The sequence below is a fragment of the Lithobates pipiens genome, unplaced genomic scaffold (genome assembly GCF_037356315.1).
Source record: "Lithobates pipiens isolate NorthernLeopardFrog02 unplaced genomic scaffold, aLitPip1_a1.2 Scaffold_23, whole genome shotgun sequence".
NCBI classification, from domain to species: domain Eukaryota; kingdom Metazoa; phylum Chordata; class Amphibia; order Anura; family Ranidae; genus Lithobates; species Lithobates pipiens.
This window is the reverse complement of record NW_027507785.1, coordinates 262,544,688-262,564,547: the sequence shown is the minus strand read 5'-3', so window position 1 is coordinate 262,564,547 and position 19,860 is coordinate 262,544,688. Positions and strand designations below refer to the sequence as shown.

Genomic DNA, 19,860 nt, shown 5'->3' with positions numbered 1-19,860 from the left:
CCCCCTCCCTCCTGAACCGTACCAGGCCACATACCCTCAACATTGGGAGGATGCTTTGGGAGTCTGTGACCCCTCAAAGCACCTTGTCCCCATGTTGATGAGGACAAGGGCCTCATCCTCACAACCCTGGCCGTTGGTTGTGAGGGTCTGCGGGCGGGGGGCTTATCAGAATCTGGAAGCCCCCTTTAACAAGGGGACCCCCAGATCCCAGCCCCCCCCTGTTTGAAATGGTAAGGGGGTACAAAAGTACCCCTACCATTTCACAAAGAAAGTGTCAAAATGGTTAAATAAGACAAACACACTTTTGAAAAATTTCTTTATTAAAAATAAAAAAAATAAAAAAAAGATTCCAGCGGTGCTAATCCACTCTTGCTATCCAGCGACGGGTCTCCGGGGTCCAGCGACGCAGGTTTCCGTTACATCAGAGGGGGCGGGGTCACCCACACGTCACTGGGGAACCCCTGGCTTTCCTCTCCAGCGTCAGAGGGGCGGGGTCAGGTGACGGGTGGCCCCGCCCTCCTAATATAAGAAACGTCAGCGCTGGGATCTCTGAAGTGTCTCCGGAGTGGAGACAGAAGAAGGATGTATGGACAGCGCTGGACTGAGAGATCCCCCGTCGCTGGTTATGATCATCCATTGATGGACCCCGGAGAACCGTCGCTGGATAGCAAGAGTGGATTAGCACCGCTGGAATCTTTTTTTTATTTTTTTTATTTTTAATAAAGGAATTTTTCAAAAGTGTGTTTGTCTTATTTAACCATTTTGACACTTTCTTTGTGAAATGGTAGGGGTACTTTTGTACCCCCTTACCATTTCAAACAGGGGGGGCGGGATCTGGGGGTCCCCTTGTTAAAGGGGGCTTCCAGATTCTGATAAGCCCCCCGCCCGCAGACCCTCACAACCAACGGCCAGGGTTGTGAGGATGAGGCCCTTGTCCTCATCAACATGGGGACAAGGTGCTTTGAGGGTTTACATACCCCCAAAGCATCCTCCCAATGTTGAGGGTATGTGGCCTGGTACGGTTCAGGAGGGAGGGGGGGCCACTCTCTCGTCCCCCCCCCTCTTTTCCTGCGGCCTGCCAGGTTGCGTGCTCGGATAAAGGGTCTGATATGGATTTTTAGGGGGACCCCCACGTCAATTTTTTTTTAAATTTGATGCGGGGTTCCCCTTAATATCCATATCAGACCTGAAGGGTCTGGTTATGGATATTTAGGGGGACCCCCACGTCAATTTTTTTTTTAATTTGACACGGGGTTCCCCTTAATATCCATGTCAGACCTGAAGGGCCTGGTAATTGAATTTAGGGGAACCCCCACGCTTTTTTTTAAAATGTATTTATTTTTTTATCAATGAATGAATGAATTGTCGGCTAATGCAGAGAAAACTCATTGAGTGTTCTCTGTATTACGGGACCCGAAAATAGCCGCAAGTGATTTTAAAAGACTTTTTCCTGCACAAATGACACTTTGTGCAGGGACAGTTCTAAGCACCAGAAACATGCGCCCCTTCACAGGCATACTATAGATACCCCCCAGCTACGAAATTTAAAGGAATATTACACTTTTATTGTTTCACTTTAATCATTATTAAAATCACTGCTCCTGAAAAAACGGCCGTTTTAAAAACTTTTTTTTGCATTGATCCATGTCCCCTGGGGCAGGACTCGGGTCCCCAAACACTTTTTAGGACAGTAACCTGCATATTACCCTTTAAAATGAGCACTTTAGATTGTGAACGTTCGAGTCCCATAGACTTTAATAGGGTTCTAAAGTTCACACGAAGTTTAGGTCTGTTCGCAGGTTCTGGTGCGAACCGAACAGGGGGGTGTTCGGCTCATCCCTACTGCTGACACACAGTGATAAAGGACTAGCACACACCAACCCACAATACAACCTACAAACATACACAAAAAGAACCGAACATGACAAGAGCTAGTGTGTTTGGTTTGTTTTTATTATTGCTAAGATTAATACACATTTAATTAGTTATGTGTGCTTTTTACTGCTTTAAATTATGGAGTTGCATTATTCAGAAATACAGAGCTATTATGTAACACTGAAAACATAACCTCCAGCAGTGATTTTTCACCAGGCAGGAATCAGTTTTCTTGCTGGGGTTTTATAATGCAAAGTAGCCAGGTTATTTAGTGATACATACTTACAGTAGAAAGACATGCACTCAAGGCTGGAGAATGGTACTATTTATATATTGGCAATTGTAAGCCTTTCCTTAATGGCTCTGTTCTCCGTAAGCTTGACAATACATTTTAGCAACATTTAAATTCATTTATCCCAGCATGCTATATTCTGATATGTATTTACATAGTGATATGCATTTGGATACAAAAAGTCCGATTCTGATGCGTGGCAGCCAGGGCTGCTGATAAGTCAGTAAAACCAGCCCTCCTGTACTGGGCCCGGATCCCATCAGTTCAAAAGGGGGGCCCGGAGCAAGAAAGCCAGCTGTACTGCCTTATTGAAGACACTGATTTACTTCTGCCTCCCCCTGCAGTGCTGCCAGCTTCTCCTCCTCTTTCTCCTTCCAGCTGCACTGGCAGATTGGTTCTAGCACATGCACCATTTCCATCTGTTGTCAGGGCCCCCCTGTGTGCCCCTTGTCCCCTCAGCGCTTCTGGCTTCCCTTCTCCCCCCTGTGTGCTGACAGCTGCTGCAGGCACACAGGGGGGAGTTTCAGGATGGAGAGCAGGGGAAGGAGCCAGGAAATATGTAATTTTCTAGCTCTTTCCTTTCCTGAATGAACATAATGGGGGTTATTTACTAAAGGAAAATCCACTTTGCACTGCAAGTGCACTTGGAAGTAAAGTCGCTGTAGATCCAAGGTGGACATCTGAATGATTCTGCAGCCTCCTGGGAGTTCAGTGTTGTGCCGTAGGAAGTCCTGATAACAGACAACATTTTAGCTTGCACATGATTGGATGATAAAATCAGCAGAGCTTCCACTCATTTCAGATCTACTCCTTAGATTTAGAGCGACTGCACTTCCAAGTGCACTTGCAGTGCAAAGTGGATTTGCCTTTTATAAATAACCCCCAATGAGCGATCGGTACCAATCACTCATGTGTGCATTCATCGCTCCATCACTGAAGCATAGTAAACTGTATTTACTATACTTCGGTTTGTGAATGAGCAGGAAGTCACAGAGCGCTTCCTATTCATTCAGCTGTGCAGCTGAGGTTGCAGAGAAAGGGACTGATAAAACTATGTTCTCAGTCCAGTTCGACCTGGGGGGGGGGGGGGGGAGGGCTGTCAGGTAGGCTGTATGGCGCCCTGTGATTTTTAACAGCAGCCCTGGTGGCATCATCTTGTAAACTTATTTTACTTGCACATATGGAAGCAGTCACTAGACAGACAACTATAATAAAATTAGTATACAGTACAGTGCACCATTTAATACATTTAAAGTGGTTGTAAAGGCAGAAGATTTTTTTATCCTAATGCATTCTATGAGGAGAGAGAGGGGGCAGGGCCTAGCCACGGCTGAAAAGACACCTGGAGCTGCAGCTCGGCTCAGAGGCCCCCATAGCAAACTGTTTGCTGTGGGGGCAGGATGGAGGGGGCCAGGATCACCAAAAAGGGACGGGAGAAAAGGAGGATCTGGGCTGCTCTGTGCAAAACCACTGCAACAGGGCAGGTAAGTATAACATGTTTGTTATTTTGAAACACACAAAAAACAAGACTTTAGTATCACTTAAATGCAGTTGTGTATTCCTGTAAGAATAATAAAATAATTGCTGACAGGCGGCAAGAGCAGAGTAAGTAAAGTGATGATGTTCACAAAAAGTGATGGTGTCTATGTTGTCTGGCTGGCAGTGAATTATACCAGCTACACTTTCCATGCAAGTAGGGCTGAAGGGTACTGTTTCTGGGACCCCTTGGCATACTGTGCATAGTGGAACTTTTATCCTGGAACAATGTGTTATGTACAGGGGGTAAATTCCAGCATATGTGGGGTTGAGAAACTTTATTTTGCTACAGGTTTCCTAGCATTGACTATTTTTGCCAGGAATGAACCCATTGTTTTCTTGTATTTGTTTATTTGTTCATGTAATGTAATTTTCTCCTGGGACTTGTAATGAGTGCCATACATGTCTAGGGGGAAGGTTTTTGTGTAGTCAGTCCTGTTTTACTCCAATATTGGTTCTGTGTGATGCTTGGGATAAATTTACTATCTACAGTCCTAAACTAATATACTAGTCCTGTCTGGTAATTCGGCGGGTTTGGGCTGAAATTGCTATATGCTGGTTCCAGAGTGGTGGAAGCTGTAGTTTGGCAGGGATACCCAGTCTGGTAAAAAGTTCCTCCACCCCAAACTCACTCATCCATGTCTTTATGGACCTTGTTTGTGCACTGGTGTGCAGTCATGTTGGAACAGGAAGGGGCCATCCTCAAACAGTTCCCACAAAGTTGGGTGTATGAAAGTGTACAAAATGTCTTGGTATACTGACGCCTTAAGTTCCCTTCACTGGAACTAAGGGGCCAAGCCCACCCCACAACATAATCCCCCCTCCACCAAATTATTTGGACCAGTGCACAAAAAAGGTCCATAAAGACATAGATGAGCGAGTTTTTGGTGGAGAAACTTGACAGGCTTGCACAGGGTCCTGACCTCTACATGATAGAACACCTTTGGGATGAATTAGAGTGGAGACTGCGAGCCAGGCCTTCTCGTCCAATATCAGCGCCTGACCTCACAAATGCGCTTCTGGAAGAATGGTAAAACATTCCCATAGACACACTCCTAAATCTTTTGGACAGCCTTCCCAGAAGGGCAGAAGCTGTTATAGCTGAATAAATATTTAACCCTATGGACTAAGACTGGGTTGCCTTTAAAGTTCATATGTATGTAAGGGCAGGCATCCCAATACTTTTGGTAATACTTTTGGCAATACTTTTGGTATGTACTTTCAAACCCAGGGAAAACCAAACTACATTTTTAACACTAGACAATATTCTTGTACCCTTAAAGCACTTTCACATGGTTGGCCAGTGGGTGGTAAAGAGAGGTGACTGAAAAACGATTTTACCACCCTCTGCCCACCCAAATTCTCATATTACAGCCTGCCTGGGCTGTACACATGCTGTGACTGCAGCAATTTTAGCTTGGGCTGCAAAGTGTGACAGGCAGTGAGATCACAGTTGCCGAACCACAACCACAAGCCAAATGCTTGCAGTTGTGTCGTGGTTCTGTAATCTAAAATTGCCATTTAGCAATTTAAAAAAAAAGGGTAAAAAACAAAACAAAACAGGGGTCGGGAGGTAGCAGTAGCGCCTCCTGAATGCCTGCTAGCCAGTGCTATATTTCAGATCGCTCTTCAGATCTACCTCCGGTGTGAAAGAGCACTATCTGCATTATTCTACATAACAGTAAAAATGTTCAAATGCGTCCCTCCCCTCTAATTTTGTTTGTTCAATCAGTGAATGATGCAATTTCTTTTAGTTGGGCCAACAAGACCAAACAGACAAAGAGATGGACCTGATAAAAAATAATTGTCTAGTAGTCTCTACTACTGGCATGGATAGATCTTCATTTTGCAGTAAAGGACAACACTGTAAAAACTGGTAAGTAAGGCCCTTTTCCCTTTAAATTGATGTCCTTTTTCCCCATAAATAGAGCTTTCTTTTGGTGGTATTTGATTGTCTCTGCAAAATAAATTTTTAGCGCTATAAACAAAAAAAGAGCAACAATTTTGGAAAAAAAACTATATTTTTTACATTTTGCTACAATAAACATCCCCAAAAATGTTTTAAAAAACAAATTTCTTCATTAGTTTAGGCCAATATATATTCTTCTACATATGTTTGGTAAAACAAAAATTGCAATAAGCGCATATTGATTGGTTTGCGTAAAAGTTATAGCGTCTACAAACTATGGGAAAGATTTCTAGCATTTTTATTATTTTTGTCTTTTCTACTAGTAATGGTGGTGATCTGCAATTTTTAGTGGTACTGTGACATTGCTCAGATACTTTTGATACATTTTTGGGACCAGTGACATTTAAACAGCGATCAATGCTATAAAAATGCACTGATTACTGTGTAAATGTCACTGGCAGGGTAGGAGATAACACTATGGGGCGATCAAGGGGTTAACTGTGCCCTAGTTAGTGTTTCTAACTGTATGGGGATATGACTGACTGGAGGAGGAGACATACCACTGTTCCTACAACAACATGTCTCCTCTCCCCTAACAGAACAGAAATTTGTGTGTTTACACACACAAATCCCCATGCTGGCTCTCGTGCCCACCTTTAGAACCACTTAAAGGCTGGATTCACACCTATGTAGTTTTAGTGCTTTTTGCATTTTGCAGATTTGCACTGCAGTCCATTTAACATGGTTTCCTATGGAACACGTTCTATAGAGCAAATCTGCAAAATGTAAAAAGCACTAAAAATGCATAGGTGTGAATCCAGCCTAAGGAAGAGTTTGTCTTTCAAAATGCTAAAAAATGCAACTGTATTTTTTCATAAAAATGTATGACAGTGTAAAGTGAAAATGCTTAGATATAGCGCAAATTGAAACAGAGTTAAACTCACAACACTGTATGACCGATGGCGGTCTTCCACTTACCCGGACAGAACACCAAGAACTAAGTTGAGCACGAAGAAAGATCCTATGATAATGAGAGGAATAAAATACAGCCAGTTCCAAGTGGCTCCTAAGGCATCATTGGTCTACAAAGAGAAATTAGAAAAAAGGAAGTGAATATAAATATCATGAACATATTCTATTAGTGAATGTAGTTCGATTCTAAGTTAGACCACCTTATATTTTTTATTAAAAAAGCAGCATTTTAAAAGTCAAATATTAATACCAGTGCTACTAATGGTGATTTTACTCTTCTCTTGTAGCCTGAAAAATCTTCATCGCCTAACATTTCCAGGTGCGGCACAGAAAGAGATACTGGTATCTGATACAACTATAAGTGTCTGATGCTGAAGATTCTAACAGCAAGTGTAGTTATACAAGTGAAGGTTCCATGTCAGCAGAACAGGTACATTCGTTTACCGGTACTTTTAAAGGTTGCCTTTTGTGTTTTTTAATACCAGAATCAATTAAAAAAACTATTTCAGGCAACACCTAAAAGTATTTAGTGAACTAGTGCTATGCAGTAAACACCTCAACAATGCCAATATCACAGCCTTCCCTCGGTTTACTTCACTTGTGTAGTTCCTGTAGAATATGTATGTGTGAGGACCTGGGGGTGGGAACAGGAAGTTATGAAGTGAAACTAGGAAAAGGTTCACATGCTGTTCACTGCTGGCTGGGAATAAACAAGTTCTCTAAACAATTCATCTGACTATTCATCATTGCTTTTACAAAATCCACATGGTGACAGAAGTGAGATCGCTGAAACATCATGGCTCAGAATCTACGTGGCATACAACCCCCTAATCTTTGATGACATTGCTAACAACTGTATATTGTACTTTGTTATTGTTCCCTGCTATGCTGTACTCCTTGTTGGTTCTATATTGCACGTAATTTATATATTCATACCTTGTCTTTAAAAGGGGTAAGATGTAGAATATGTATGTGTGAGGACCTGGGGGTGGGAACTGGAAGTAGGAAGCTATGAAGTGAAACTAGGAAAAGGTTCACATGCTGTTCACTGGGAAAAAACAAGTTCTCTACAAGATTCATCTGACTATTCATCATTGCTTCTAAAAAATCTACATGATGACAGAAGTGAGATCGCTGAAACATCATAGCTCAGAATCTACGTGGCATACAACCCCTAATCTTTGATGACATTGCTAACAACTGTCTGAAATTCAAAAGAGAATGGGACGTGTACCGCAAAGCAGGACTATCAGACAAGACAAAAAGGTACAAGCTTTCACTCAATCTCAATTTCCCTAGTTCAGATGCACTAGATAAATAGGAGTCATTTCATTTTCATGACAATGAGGACAAAGAGGAACATTCTAAAAGGGCCACTAAGTAACTAAAAAGAGAGGCAGAAGTATTTGTGGTGCAACAGAACAAAAGGCAATGCAACAACTGTGGTAGTAAACAGGCTACAGAGTGCAACAAGTGTCCGGCTTTTAACAAAAGGTGTAACTCATGCAACAAATGGAATCATTTTGCAAAATGTTGTAGGTCCAAGCCTCAAAATAGAAGTGCGTGGATGACACAATCTAGTGACACTAAACAACAAAGTGTGCACAGAATTAATGAAGTGGAAAGTGATAAGCAAAACTGTTTTCATTGTGAAAGTATGGACCTAATTGTAAATAAAGGAGAAATATTCACCACCTTCTCAACTCCATGGAACAAACATGTCAAAATTGACACTGGTGCCAAATGCAATGTCATGCCCTTATCCACATTGCATAGCTCTGACCCCAAAGCTGAAATTGATTAGTCAAATAAAGTAAACCTGACAGCTTATGGTAGTCAAACAATTCAGACACTGGGCACTTCTACCTTGGACCTATCAGGGGACAGTTTGCTATTCCACATTGTGGATAGAAATATTAAGAGCCTGTTAGGCTTACCAGACAGCATGCATTTAAATCTAATCCAACTCAGTCCAGAAGTACATGCAGTACAACAGGCTCCTGAGATGACCGCATATGAGGACTTTTTTTGAACTGATACTGTTGGTAAGCTTGCAATTATGTATCACATGCACTTAGATGAAATGGTACAGCAAACAGTGTGTGCTCCTTGAAGGATCCAACTGGCTATAAAAAGACAAATTCTTCCAAGAGTTGGAAAGAATGACTAGACTGGGCATCATTGTACCAGTGCAGGAGGCTACCCCCTGGGTGTCTGTCATGGCAGCAGTAATCAAGAAAGATTGCACTGTCTGCATATGCATTGATTCTGTGCACCTCAATAAGGCTCTCCTAAGGCCTTATCACTCATTAAAAACTGTAGAGCAAGTGATCGCTGATATGCCACAGGCAACATTCTTCAGCATTCTATTCGCATCCTCTGGATGAGGAATCATCATTACTCACAACATTTATGACCCCATATGGGAGATACAAATACCTACAGATGCAATAAGAAATTTTAACTGGAAGCAAAGTCTTTCAGAAATGTATGGAATAGCGCTTTGCTGAACAGCCATGTGAAATAGTCATGGATGATATCTTGATTTGGAGATCATCCATTGAGAAACATGACAAATTACTTAAATGTGTACTAAACTGTGTCAGGGCCATCAATATGCAACTCAACCCTACCAAATGTCGCTTCAGGGTCTCTGAGGTGCCACATGTTGGACACCTTCTCACGGATAAAGGTATCAAGCCTGACCCAGAAAAAAACCAAAGCCATCCATCAAATGCCTGCTCCAGAGGACAAACATAGATTGCAAAAGTTTCTTGGCATGACCAATTACCTCTCAATGTTCATTCATCAGTACACTGAGATAACATCTCCACTCTGTCAGCTTCTGCGCCATGATGCCGACTGGTGATGTACTGAACAACATGCTGTTGCTGTAGATACATTGAAAGCACAATTATCCAGTCCACCTGTCCTACAGTATTTTAATGTGCATAAGCAGGTGGTAAGGATGGAGACAACCTGTGGGTTTGACAAACTGGCCATGGTTCACGGAAAGGCATGACAACCAAACAGCTATGTTGTCCATTCTGATGGTAGGATCTATCTAAGAAATCGTCATCACCTCCTACAGGTACCTGAATTATACTGTACTGCCACTGCCCATGTGCCTTTGATCACTTGAGGACCCCAAGCACAGCCAGCTGCTGCTGTGCCAACTGACACTTCCAACAACAGATGCAACACACAGCCAACTTATGATGGCGACAGGAAAGAGGTTTCAGACTCACAAGCCCCACAAGCTTTTACTCGATCTGGAAGAGTGTGTAAACCCAATCCAAAGTTCCAAGATTTTATCACACACTGATTTTTACCCAGTATTTTGCTTTATATTGTACTTTGTTATTGTTCCTTACTATGCTGCACTCTTTGTTGGTTCTATATTACACTTCATTTATATATGCATACCTTTTTTTTTTAAAGGGGAAAGATATAGAATATGTATGTGTGAGGACCCAGGGGTGGGGACAGGAAGTAGGAAGTTATGAAGTGAAACTAGGAAAAGGTTCACATGCTGTTCATTGGGAAAAAAAAAACAAATTCTCTACAAGATTCATCTGACTATTCTTCATTGCTTCTACAAAAATGACATTTTCCTTGAGAACACGAGCACACACCTCTATATAGACACAGTAGGAGGGTAGTAGGTGTTGTGTAGTGTAGGTAAGTAGTATATTTCTTGAAGCCAATGTTTTTAACTTCCTCCATCTCTCTCTGTTTTATGCATCACCAATAACATTGAAGCTGCCATGGAAGAATTCATTCTGATTTGATGCTGTGAGAAACATCCTATCACTGGCATTTTTTACAACTTGCTTTATCTGTGTGAGACAGTAATGAAGGTGTTCCATCATCACCAGGCAGGTGGGTTCCAGGATCACCAGATTTCAGATTATGTCCCTGTTGGAGCAAAATTAACTGACCAACAGTCTGCCCATTGCCACAAACACAAATCCTAAACCTATAAAAAATCATACATTGCAAACGTCCCCTGTTCAGTATTTCTGTAGACTGGCAAGTGATAGTGTGCTTGGGCAAATGAATGCAGTGGTCCATTCATTAGGACATACACAACATTACCAAAAGTATTGGGACACCTGCCTTTACACGCACATGAACTTTAATGGCAACCCAGTCTTTGTTCATAGGGTTCAATATTGAGTTGGCCCACGCGTTGCAGCTATAACAGCCTCAAATCTTCTGGGAAGGCTGTCCACAAGGTTTAGGAGTGTGTCTATGGGAATGCTTGATCATTCTTCCAGAAATGCAATTGTAAGGTCAGGCACTGATGTTGGACAAGAAGGCCTGGCTCGCAGTCTCCACTCATGAAGACACGGATGAGCACGTTTGGGGTGAAGGAACTGAGTCTTGACCTCAACCCGATAGAACACCCTTGGGATGAATTAGAGTGGAGACTGCGAGTCAAGCCTTCGCATTCAACATCAGTGTCTGACCTCACAAATGCGATTCTAGAAGAATGGTCAAATATTCCTATAGACACACTCCTAAAACTTGTGGACAGCCTTCCCAGAAGAGCTGAAGCTCTTTTAGCAGCAAAGGGTGGGCCAACTTAATATTGAACCCTACAGACTAAGACTGGGATGCTATTAAATTTCATGTGCGTGTAAAGGCAGGTGTCCCAATATCTTGGTAATATAGTGTACCTAAAGCTGAAATGTATTAGGTCAAATGGCTCATGTAAACAAACTAAGACTATTTCTAGCATGCAGATGAGAATAGACGCTTGCTTTCATAAATCATTTTATTTATTTTTAATACAAAGCAATGTAAATTTTGCTGAGGTGAAAAATATTAAAAGATTTTATTTGACTCTTGTCCACTTGCATGTAAAAAAACAAAAACAAAGCTTAAAAAACGGCATTAATAAACAAGTGTTTGAAAATGGCGTGATATTAACATGTCATTATAATAGCATGCTTAGTCCTGCTGGTTTGAGCAACATAAAGTTCACAGTAACTATTAATGAATGAATACAGGCCCACTGGCTGGGCCATACAATATGAAAGCAGAGGAGATGATGGCATAGCCCGGGCACTGTGCCCTCATACTCCTCCTCCTCTTCTCTAAGTGCTGACACAGAACACATAGACCCTAATAGCAAGCAGCATGGGAGCACAGCTGCTCATGGCTTAGCTGGCACTCACAGATCTTTGCCAACAAACATTCACAGGCCAATTACATTAATTAACAAGGGAAGGAAAAGGGGAGTGAAGATCAGGGCGGGTTTGGAGATAATGTGAAATGAATTAGGACAACCAAGAAACAACTCTCTCTATGAGTCAGGTTCATGCTGTGTGATGTGGCACCAGCAGACACCAAGTACACAGCATCTAAGAAGAAAAATACATTAATTCAACAAAACACTGAAAAGATCAAAGTGCAGTATTCATAGCAGCCAATCAGAATCTACCCTGCTCTATCTTCGGTGAAGTTAATTCTAACTGGTAGTTACTGGTCACTGCACTTTTCTCATAGTTATGTACATAGCTACATATTTGGTCTATATAGTTAATCCTTTGTGTGTCCTCTGTCCTAGCCCCACATTTTTGATTGAATAATCCCAAGATTAACTCCTTTCCAATTTAAAAATTCCCATATATTATGTAGACCAAGTATAATATCTAAACGTTTTTTTGGATAAAAAGTTAAGATTTGCATATAATGTCAGCAAGCTACAGCTCTGTAATTGATTACTGTTTTCACTAAAGCCAACCTTTGCTTATGCAGTCTGACATGCCCACAAGTGTGACAAGCTTACTTTAAAGAACAAAGGTACGCTTATATTTTTTTTATTATTATACAGCATTTATATAGCGGCAAAAGTTTGCGTGGCGCTTTGTTAGGGCATACAGTACAATTACAATCTAGGAGGGAGGGTCAAGTGATACACAAGGGTAAAACACTGTGGGGGATGATCTAACGAAGAAAATTAAAGTACAGTTGTTATGTGGAGGCAGGATAGGCTTCTCCGAAGAGAAAGGTTTTCAGGAATCGCCTAAAAGTGGATAGATCTGGAGATAGTCTGACAGATTGGGGTAGGGAATTCCAGAGGATGAGAGAGGCTCAGGAGAAGTCCCGGGGGTTAGTATGGGAGGAGGTGATGAGAGAGCAGGTGGTCTTGGGAGGAACAAAGAGAATGATTGGGTTGGTATTTTGAGACTAGGCTAGTGATGTAGCTGGGGGCAGAGTTGTGGATGGCTTTGTAAGTTATTGTTAGTATTTTGAACTTCATATGTTGGGTGAGTGGCAGCCAATGGAGGGATTATCAGAGAGGGGTAGCAGACGCTGAGCAGTTTGTAAGGTGGATGAGTCTGGCAGCAGCATTCATAATGGACTGAAGGGGGGGTAGCCTATTTAAAGGTAAGCCAATGAGGAGGGAGTTGCAGTAGTCAAAGCAAAAGATAACCAGGGAGTGAATCAGGAGCTTTGTAGTTTCATTGGTTGGGAAGGGACGTAGTTTTGAGATGTTGCAGAGGGTGAGGAAGCAACTTTTGTAAAGGGATTGGATGTGGGGCCAAAAGGAGAGTTCCATATCCAGGATAACACCTAGCACCCTGGCATGTGGGGATGGGTGAATGGTTGTGCCATTGCTCTTGACAGAGAGGTCAGGGGAAGAGGCACATGAGGAGGAAATATTATGAACGCGGTTTTGGACAGGTTGAGTTTGAGGAAGTGGTGTGACATCCATACAGCTATATATGTTAGTAAGTTAGTGATGCGTGAGGAGACTGATGGACTGAGCTGAGGGTTGGAGAGATACCAAAGCCATGGGAGGCTATCAGCTGACCCAGGGAGAAAGTGTAGATTGAAAATAGGTGAGGTCCAACAACAGGGGACCCGAGGAGGAAGAAGAATTGTAAGTGAAATTGAAGGTACAGTGGGATAGGTAGGATGAGAGCCAGTGAAGAGCATAGTCACGGAGACCGAGGGAGTAAAGTTTATTGAGGAGGAGGGGCTGGTCAACCGTATCAAAAGCAGTGACTAGCAATCTCCTGGGCAGTGAGTGAGTTTGTGGGTGGTGGTAGAGAGTAGAGAGGTAGAGAGTTAAAGGTAGAGAAGAGTTGATGGTGACTGGAAGAGAAGGTGTTAATGAGAGTGATAAAATAGATCTGCTTGGCAGTGTGAAGGCAAAAATGTTATTTTGAGAGACTTAAGCCCCATACACAATATCAGATTTTCTGCTGATTTTTTCCTTCAGATTTACCAAAACCATATAATATGAGGTCAAACCTTAGGAGTTTCAATTTGTATGCAGTCAGGCAGGCCCTTGCACTACATGTTTTTTGTAAATCTGAAGGACAAAATCTGCAGAAAATACGATAGTGTGTATGGGGCTTTAGTCTTATGCCACAGATGCTTAAGAGCACGGCTACATTTTTTGAGACTTCTGGTGTCATCTGTTTGCCAGGGTTGTAGGGGTCGAGGCCTAATTCTCAGCATAGTGAAGGGGGCAAGCTCATCCAGGGTTGAAGACAGGTATTTGTTGTAGACAAAAGTGACTAGGTTGGGGCAGGACAGGGGTGAGATTTTGTCATAGAGGTGGTAGCAGAATAGAGAAGAGAAGGGTTGAAGTGGCGAAGGTTTCTACGGTTGATGGTTAGGTGATTGGAGGGAAAGGTGGTGGAAGACAGGGAGAGAGAGAAACTAATAAGGTGGTGATCAGAGAGAGGAAAAGGATTGTTGGAGAGGTTGCATGGAGTGCATAGGTAGGAGAATACAAGGTCAAGGGTGTTGCCATCAGAGTGAGTAGAAGCCTGTACCCATTGCTTCAGGTCAAATAAGGTTAGACTAAGAAGTTTAGAAGTAGCAGGAGTGTTTATATTAACAGAGATGTAGAAGTCGAACTGTGGGATTGTGGGAATTTCAGAAGAGAGAATGTAGGGTCATCAAGGAAAGTCGATAATGGTCCAGGGGGCTGGTAGATCACAGAAGTTCTACAGTTGCCCTTTAATCAATTCCCCTAATCTCATTGATTGCTTCCCACTTGAACAAATATTTCCTTCTCCTCCCAACACTGCACAGCCTTTCCTGAAAAAGCACCTCTGCTGGGCCTTCTTCCCAGTGAACATTCATGCTGCGGGCCTTCGTTCCAATGACATCAATAAAGAGGCACTTTTCTTCCCACCGACACCAATGATGAGGCATCATGCCTTCCACTGACATCCACATTGCAGGACTATTCCTCCCACTGATACCTGTGATGGGGCACTATTCCTTTTACTGACATCAGCAATGGGGTACCAGCTCTCTCTGTCAGGGAAATGGCTGTGGAAGTACTGGCAATCTTGCCAGTTGAAGAAATGGGCACCATGGGCGCACCATAGGTGGTTCCCCCTGCTGGCCTATAAACGACTGCCTCTGTCTGACCCAAGTTGCTGGATTGTCGTCAGATTCCTGTGTCCCTGAAAACTCTGTGTGAGTACTTGGATTTCCTGTTCATTGACTCGGCTCGTTCCAGACCTGTTGACCTCCTCTCCTGGCTCATCCCCTGGCATACTCCTGGACCTTCCTTCTGCCTGATTAATCTGCATAACCCCGGGCTTGCTATATGGTCACAAGGTGCTCCCTTCTGGATCCATCCAGATCCTGATGGCAACCCGTGCTTCTTTGGGCTGTATACCTTCTGTGGCACTTTCAGAGGTATACCACACCCAGCCACAAGGGGGAGCCCCTCTCTGAAAATTAAAAAAGAGATAGAGGAGGCGCCTCTGGGTGTAGATTTTAAACAGTTTTAATATACAATAAGGATTTCTAGTAATGCACTCACATTTCAGTAGTTAAAAGAAGGCATGGAATGATATCCCAAAAACTTGGGGCTGGCCTTGGTGTGATCTATCCCTTTAACCCATTTATGTGCGTCCCATGGTGCAGAATAAGAGTTGGTTCAGCTGGCTGTGAAGGGGTCTAAGCCCCCTACTACTCCTCTCTTTTTTCTCTCCAGTATTTGGGAACATGGTTTCTGTTCCCTTGTGATGGAAGCCCTGAGAGTGGATTATCCCCATCCTTTCCCCTCCCCTCTCACTTCTCCCTCCCCATTATCACCAATCATTCTTCTTTGAAAGAATTTTTATAGACTTCTCTGTGATCTATCTTATAGACTGTAAAAACAGGAACTTTTGATACTTGGATACTCACATGCCAAAGAAGTGTGAACTCCATGAGAGTCGCAGTCGCGGGCTACCACATAAGTCAGGTCCGGGAGCTGAGGGAGGAGCTCAAGGAGGGAGGGAAAAGGCCAGGGAAACGCGTCGGGATGACATGCACCTATTTATTACGTTCCTTACTCGGTTTATATACCAATAGGTTTTTACTTATGAATTTTGTGACTTTGTGCATTTTAAATGGATGTTGCACCTTTTAAGGATCATCTGCCCTGTATCACTTGGGGGTTTGTTACTATGATTACTATATATCAATTTGGTTGTTAATTACCATCAGTATTTGGATTATTTATTGTGCTGTTATGCTATTGTTTATCAATAAAATGGTTTGATATATGGTGACTGATCCTCTGGCCTCACTGCTCACCTCACTCAAAGTCCCAACTTCCTGTTTTTATGTATGCATAGGGATGGAGACTTGCGTCCCACCTTTTCGCTTCTTTAAATATCTTATAGACTGTGGTCTATATATATGCCACCTAGCACTACAACATTACAGGATACCACTGTATTAGTAATTTTGCACCTTTTTACTTGTATAACCTCTCTACAAATTGGCTTTGGATCAGGTACGTGACACTGACACCAACAATGGGGCACTATTCCTCCAACTGACAATATGTCATTTTTTTTACTCCCACTGACCAACATGCCTGGGGCAGTGATTACTCCCACTGATGCCAGGACATTTTCTAATTCCATTGGCCACAGTCCAGCCTGCCAAAAGTCAGATGGGCAATAAACTAGCCTTTTATTTAGAAAGTTAATAGATTGGTGATAAAAGAATATAAATAAATGCACAACCGTTTATATCCACATGCCCAAAGACTCACCATGGGGCCATTAAGCACCGCATCTTGTGATGGAGACAAAAAACTGAACAGACATGGATGTCACAAAAGTAACATCCATTCTATTTTGCTATATATCAGCAGGGGATCTGTTCACTGATGCTCTACTGATCAGAACAGATGCCAGCCATGTGAAAGGATAATAGGGGAATAAATGAACAGCACAGTATTCCAGTTTAACCAAATGGTGCATACTATATTCAAGTTCTTTCACCCTAACATAAACGCTCAGTGCAGGGTGTAAAGGTATAGTGCTACAGTTCTTTTTCTAGACTATGTCATGGCTGTTTTGTGTAATTCTGTGTAGAGTTGGTGAAATGAGCACAGAAAAAATAATTTTCTATAAATTTCTTGTTGTCCCTGTCCATAGCCGGTGACCGGATAAATACGCTGTCTTATAATACTCAGGTAAAAGTCTTCTCAGGTAACACGCGAGCTGTAACAGACCAGACAAGACAGAGATTTTCACAGAAAGCCCTGGGGAGTCTTAGTCAGCAATGTTTTCTGTCATATTGGGGCTGGCTGCAGTGTGAGGAGAATGTGAACAAGACGGTGAGCTGTCTATTGCGGAGACCTCGGCACCATACTGTAAGTAATGAGCCAAACAACATAAACCCTTGGGTATATGGTAATGTAGTAACAGTGTAATAACACTGAGACCTTCCCACCATATATAATGCACAGAACAACAAACTCTTTGGCATATAGTAATGCAATAACAGTATATTAACACAAACACCTTAAGTAATGAACCAAACATTATAATTCCTTTGGTATACAGTAATGTAATACCGGTGTAATAATATGGAGACCTCAGCACCAGATTGAACCAAACAACATAAACCCTTTGGCATACAGTAATGTAATAATGTTGTAGTAACATGGAGACCTCAGCATAGATCACCTCTGGTCACTATGTCACTATCTCCCTTTTAGGGTGGTCTGTGCCCTGTCTCCAGCCATTGTGGGCTGGATGTTCTCTCCTGGCACGGCTATATAAAAGTGGGGGAAAATCTGATAGCCGTGAAGAACCTTATTCAGTGGTGGTAAGATAGCCATATGCTCCCCCTCAGTGGGCCCTAGCTTGGACCTGGTTCAGCAGTGTCAAAGGAATGGACTGTGTAAGTAGCCTGTGCAGAAACTCAGACTGTATGTACCTTGTTTTTATGGAGATGATTGGTGCATCATTATGTGGACTTTGTGATATTAGTTATTATCACGTTAAAGCGGAGGTCCACCCTAAAGTGGACCTCCGCTCATCGGACCCCTCCCCCCTTCCGGTGCCACAATCGGCACCTTTCAGGGGGGAGGGGGGTGCAGTTACCTGGATAATCCAGGTAACTGCACCCACTTCCGGGATAGCTCTCTGCGGAAAGGGGCGTAACTTACTCCCCTTTCCGCAAGTGCCCGCCCCTTCCCGCAAGTGCCCCGCTGCCTGCTGGGAAACACACAGATCCCAGAGGCAGCGGGGAGCGTCCTTATTGCGCAGCGCGATTCGCGCATGCGCAGTAGGGAACCGGGAAATGAAGCTGAAAGGCTCCATTTCCTGATTCCCATACCCAAGATGGCGGCGGCAGGACCCGAGAAACGATCTACAGATCGGCTTCGGGTGCCGACATCGCGGGCGCGCTGGACAGGTAAGTGTCACTATTTTAAAAGTCAGCAGCTGCAGTATTTGTAGCTGCTGGCTTTAAAAAAAAAAAAAAAAACGCGGAGTCCCGGTGGACTCCCGCTTTAAGGTGACACTAAGTAATTTTCTTATTCTTCAAAAATAATCCATACTTCCACTACATAATTGCCCTGTAATCTATTTTACATGAAATTGCTTCTTAAGCCCCATATACACTATCAGTTTTTCTGCTGAGTTTTAACTTCAGGTTTACCAAAACCATGTAGTGCAAGGGCCTGCCTGATTGCATACAAATTGAAACTCCTAAGATTTGACCTCATATTATATGGCAGTGATGGCGAACCTTGGCACCCCAGATGTTTTGGAACTACATTTACCATGATGCTCATGCACTCTGCAGTGTAGTTGAGCATCATGGGGAAATGTAGTTCCAAGACATCTGGGGTTCGCCATCACTGTTATATGGTTTTGGTAAATCTGAAGAAAAAACTCAGCAGAAAAACTGATAGTGTGTATGGGGCTTTATTGTGTTTCTCCTTTTTTGCCCCTTCTTGTAACGTCCTCTGTGGGCTCACAGAGGGAAAAAAAAGGAAAATGAAGATTTGGGGAAGGCTGAAAGCAATAGAAGGGGCTTTTTGAGTTAAGTTAAGTTTTTTTGTTCAACAAATAGGCTCAGACTATATACTTGATTAGAATTTTTTTTTCCAGAGTTTGGTGGAGTTATCTTTAAGCAGTTAGAAAAGGATGTTCCCCTGGGGGGCCGAGAGGGAAGGGATAACGGAGTAAGGACACTATTGCTTCTCAAGAAAATTCAAGAATGTAGAATCCCCAGTCTGCGCTTATCAATAGACACAGAAAAAGCTTTTGATCGAGTAGACTGGGGATTCATGATGGGCACACTGAAGGAAATGGGATTTGGTACCCGAATCCTGAGTTGGATAAAGACACTCTACGAGTGTCCAATGGCAGTGGTAAGGGTAAACGGTAATTTGTCCGACCCCTTCAGGATGTATAATGGGACTAGACAGGGATGCCCACTTTCACCTATATTGTTCGTGTTGACATTAGAACCACTGTTGGAGACAGTGAGGAAGAATCCTGATATAGGAGGAATTGAGGTCGGGGAAGAGACACATAAGGTAGCCCCATTTGCGGACGATGTTCTATTTTATGTGACAAAACCTAGAATCTCCATGCCAAATTTGGTAAAGATGATCGAGCAGTATGGAGAATTATCAAACTTTAAAATAAATTAAAAGAAAACAGAAGTGTTAAATGTCAACAGGAGCAATAGGGAAAAACAGGATATTAAGGGTGAATTTCCCTTCCTGTGGAAGAAGGAAATTAAATATCTAGGCATAAAACTGGTAGCCTCACTAAGGAAAATTTATGAGATAAATTATATCCCCCTGCTGGATGAAGTAAGAGAAGATACGACAAAAATAATGATGAAACCTTTGTCCTGGTTTGGCCGGATAAATGCCCTTAAGATGATCATTCAACCAAAAATATTATACAAGTTACAGATGTTACCGATATATATCCCTCCAGTCTATTTCAATATTATTAAATCCTTAATAACCAAGCTCATTTGG

At 42.6% G+C, this 19,860-nt stretch overlaps 1 protein-coding gene across 6 annotated transcripts in view; it reads right to left on the bottom strand.

Moving 5' to 3' along the window:
• CACNA1E (calcium voltage-gated channel subunit alpha1 E) overlaps positions 1 to 19,860 on the bottom strand; it is a 330,584-nt gene that overhangs the window by 165,582 nt on the left and 145,142 nt on the right. For all 6 annotated transcript variants that reach the window (XM_077453108.1, XM_077453107.1, XM_077453111.1 and 3 more), the window contains exon 6: positions 6,591 to 6,694. In XM_077453108.1, coding sequence (XP_077309234.1) covers positions 6,591 to 6,694 — 104 coding nt within the window. The remainder of the gene's footprint in view (positions 1 to 6,590; positions 6,695 to 19,860) is intronic.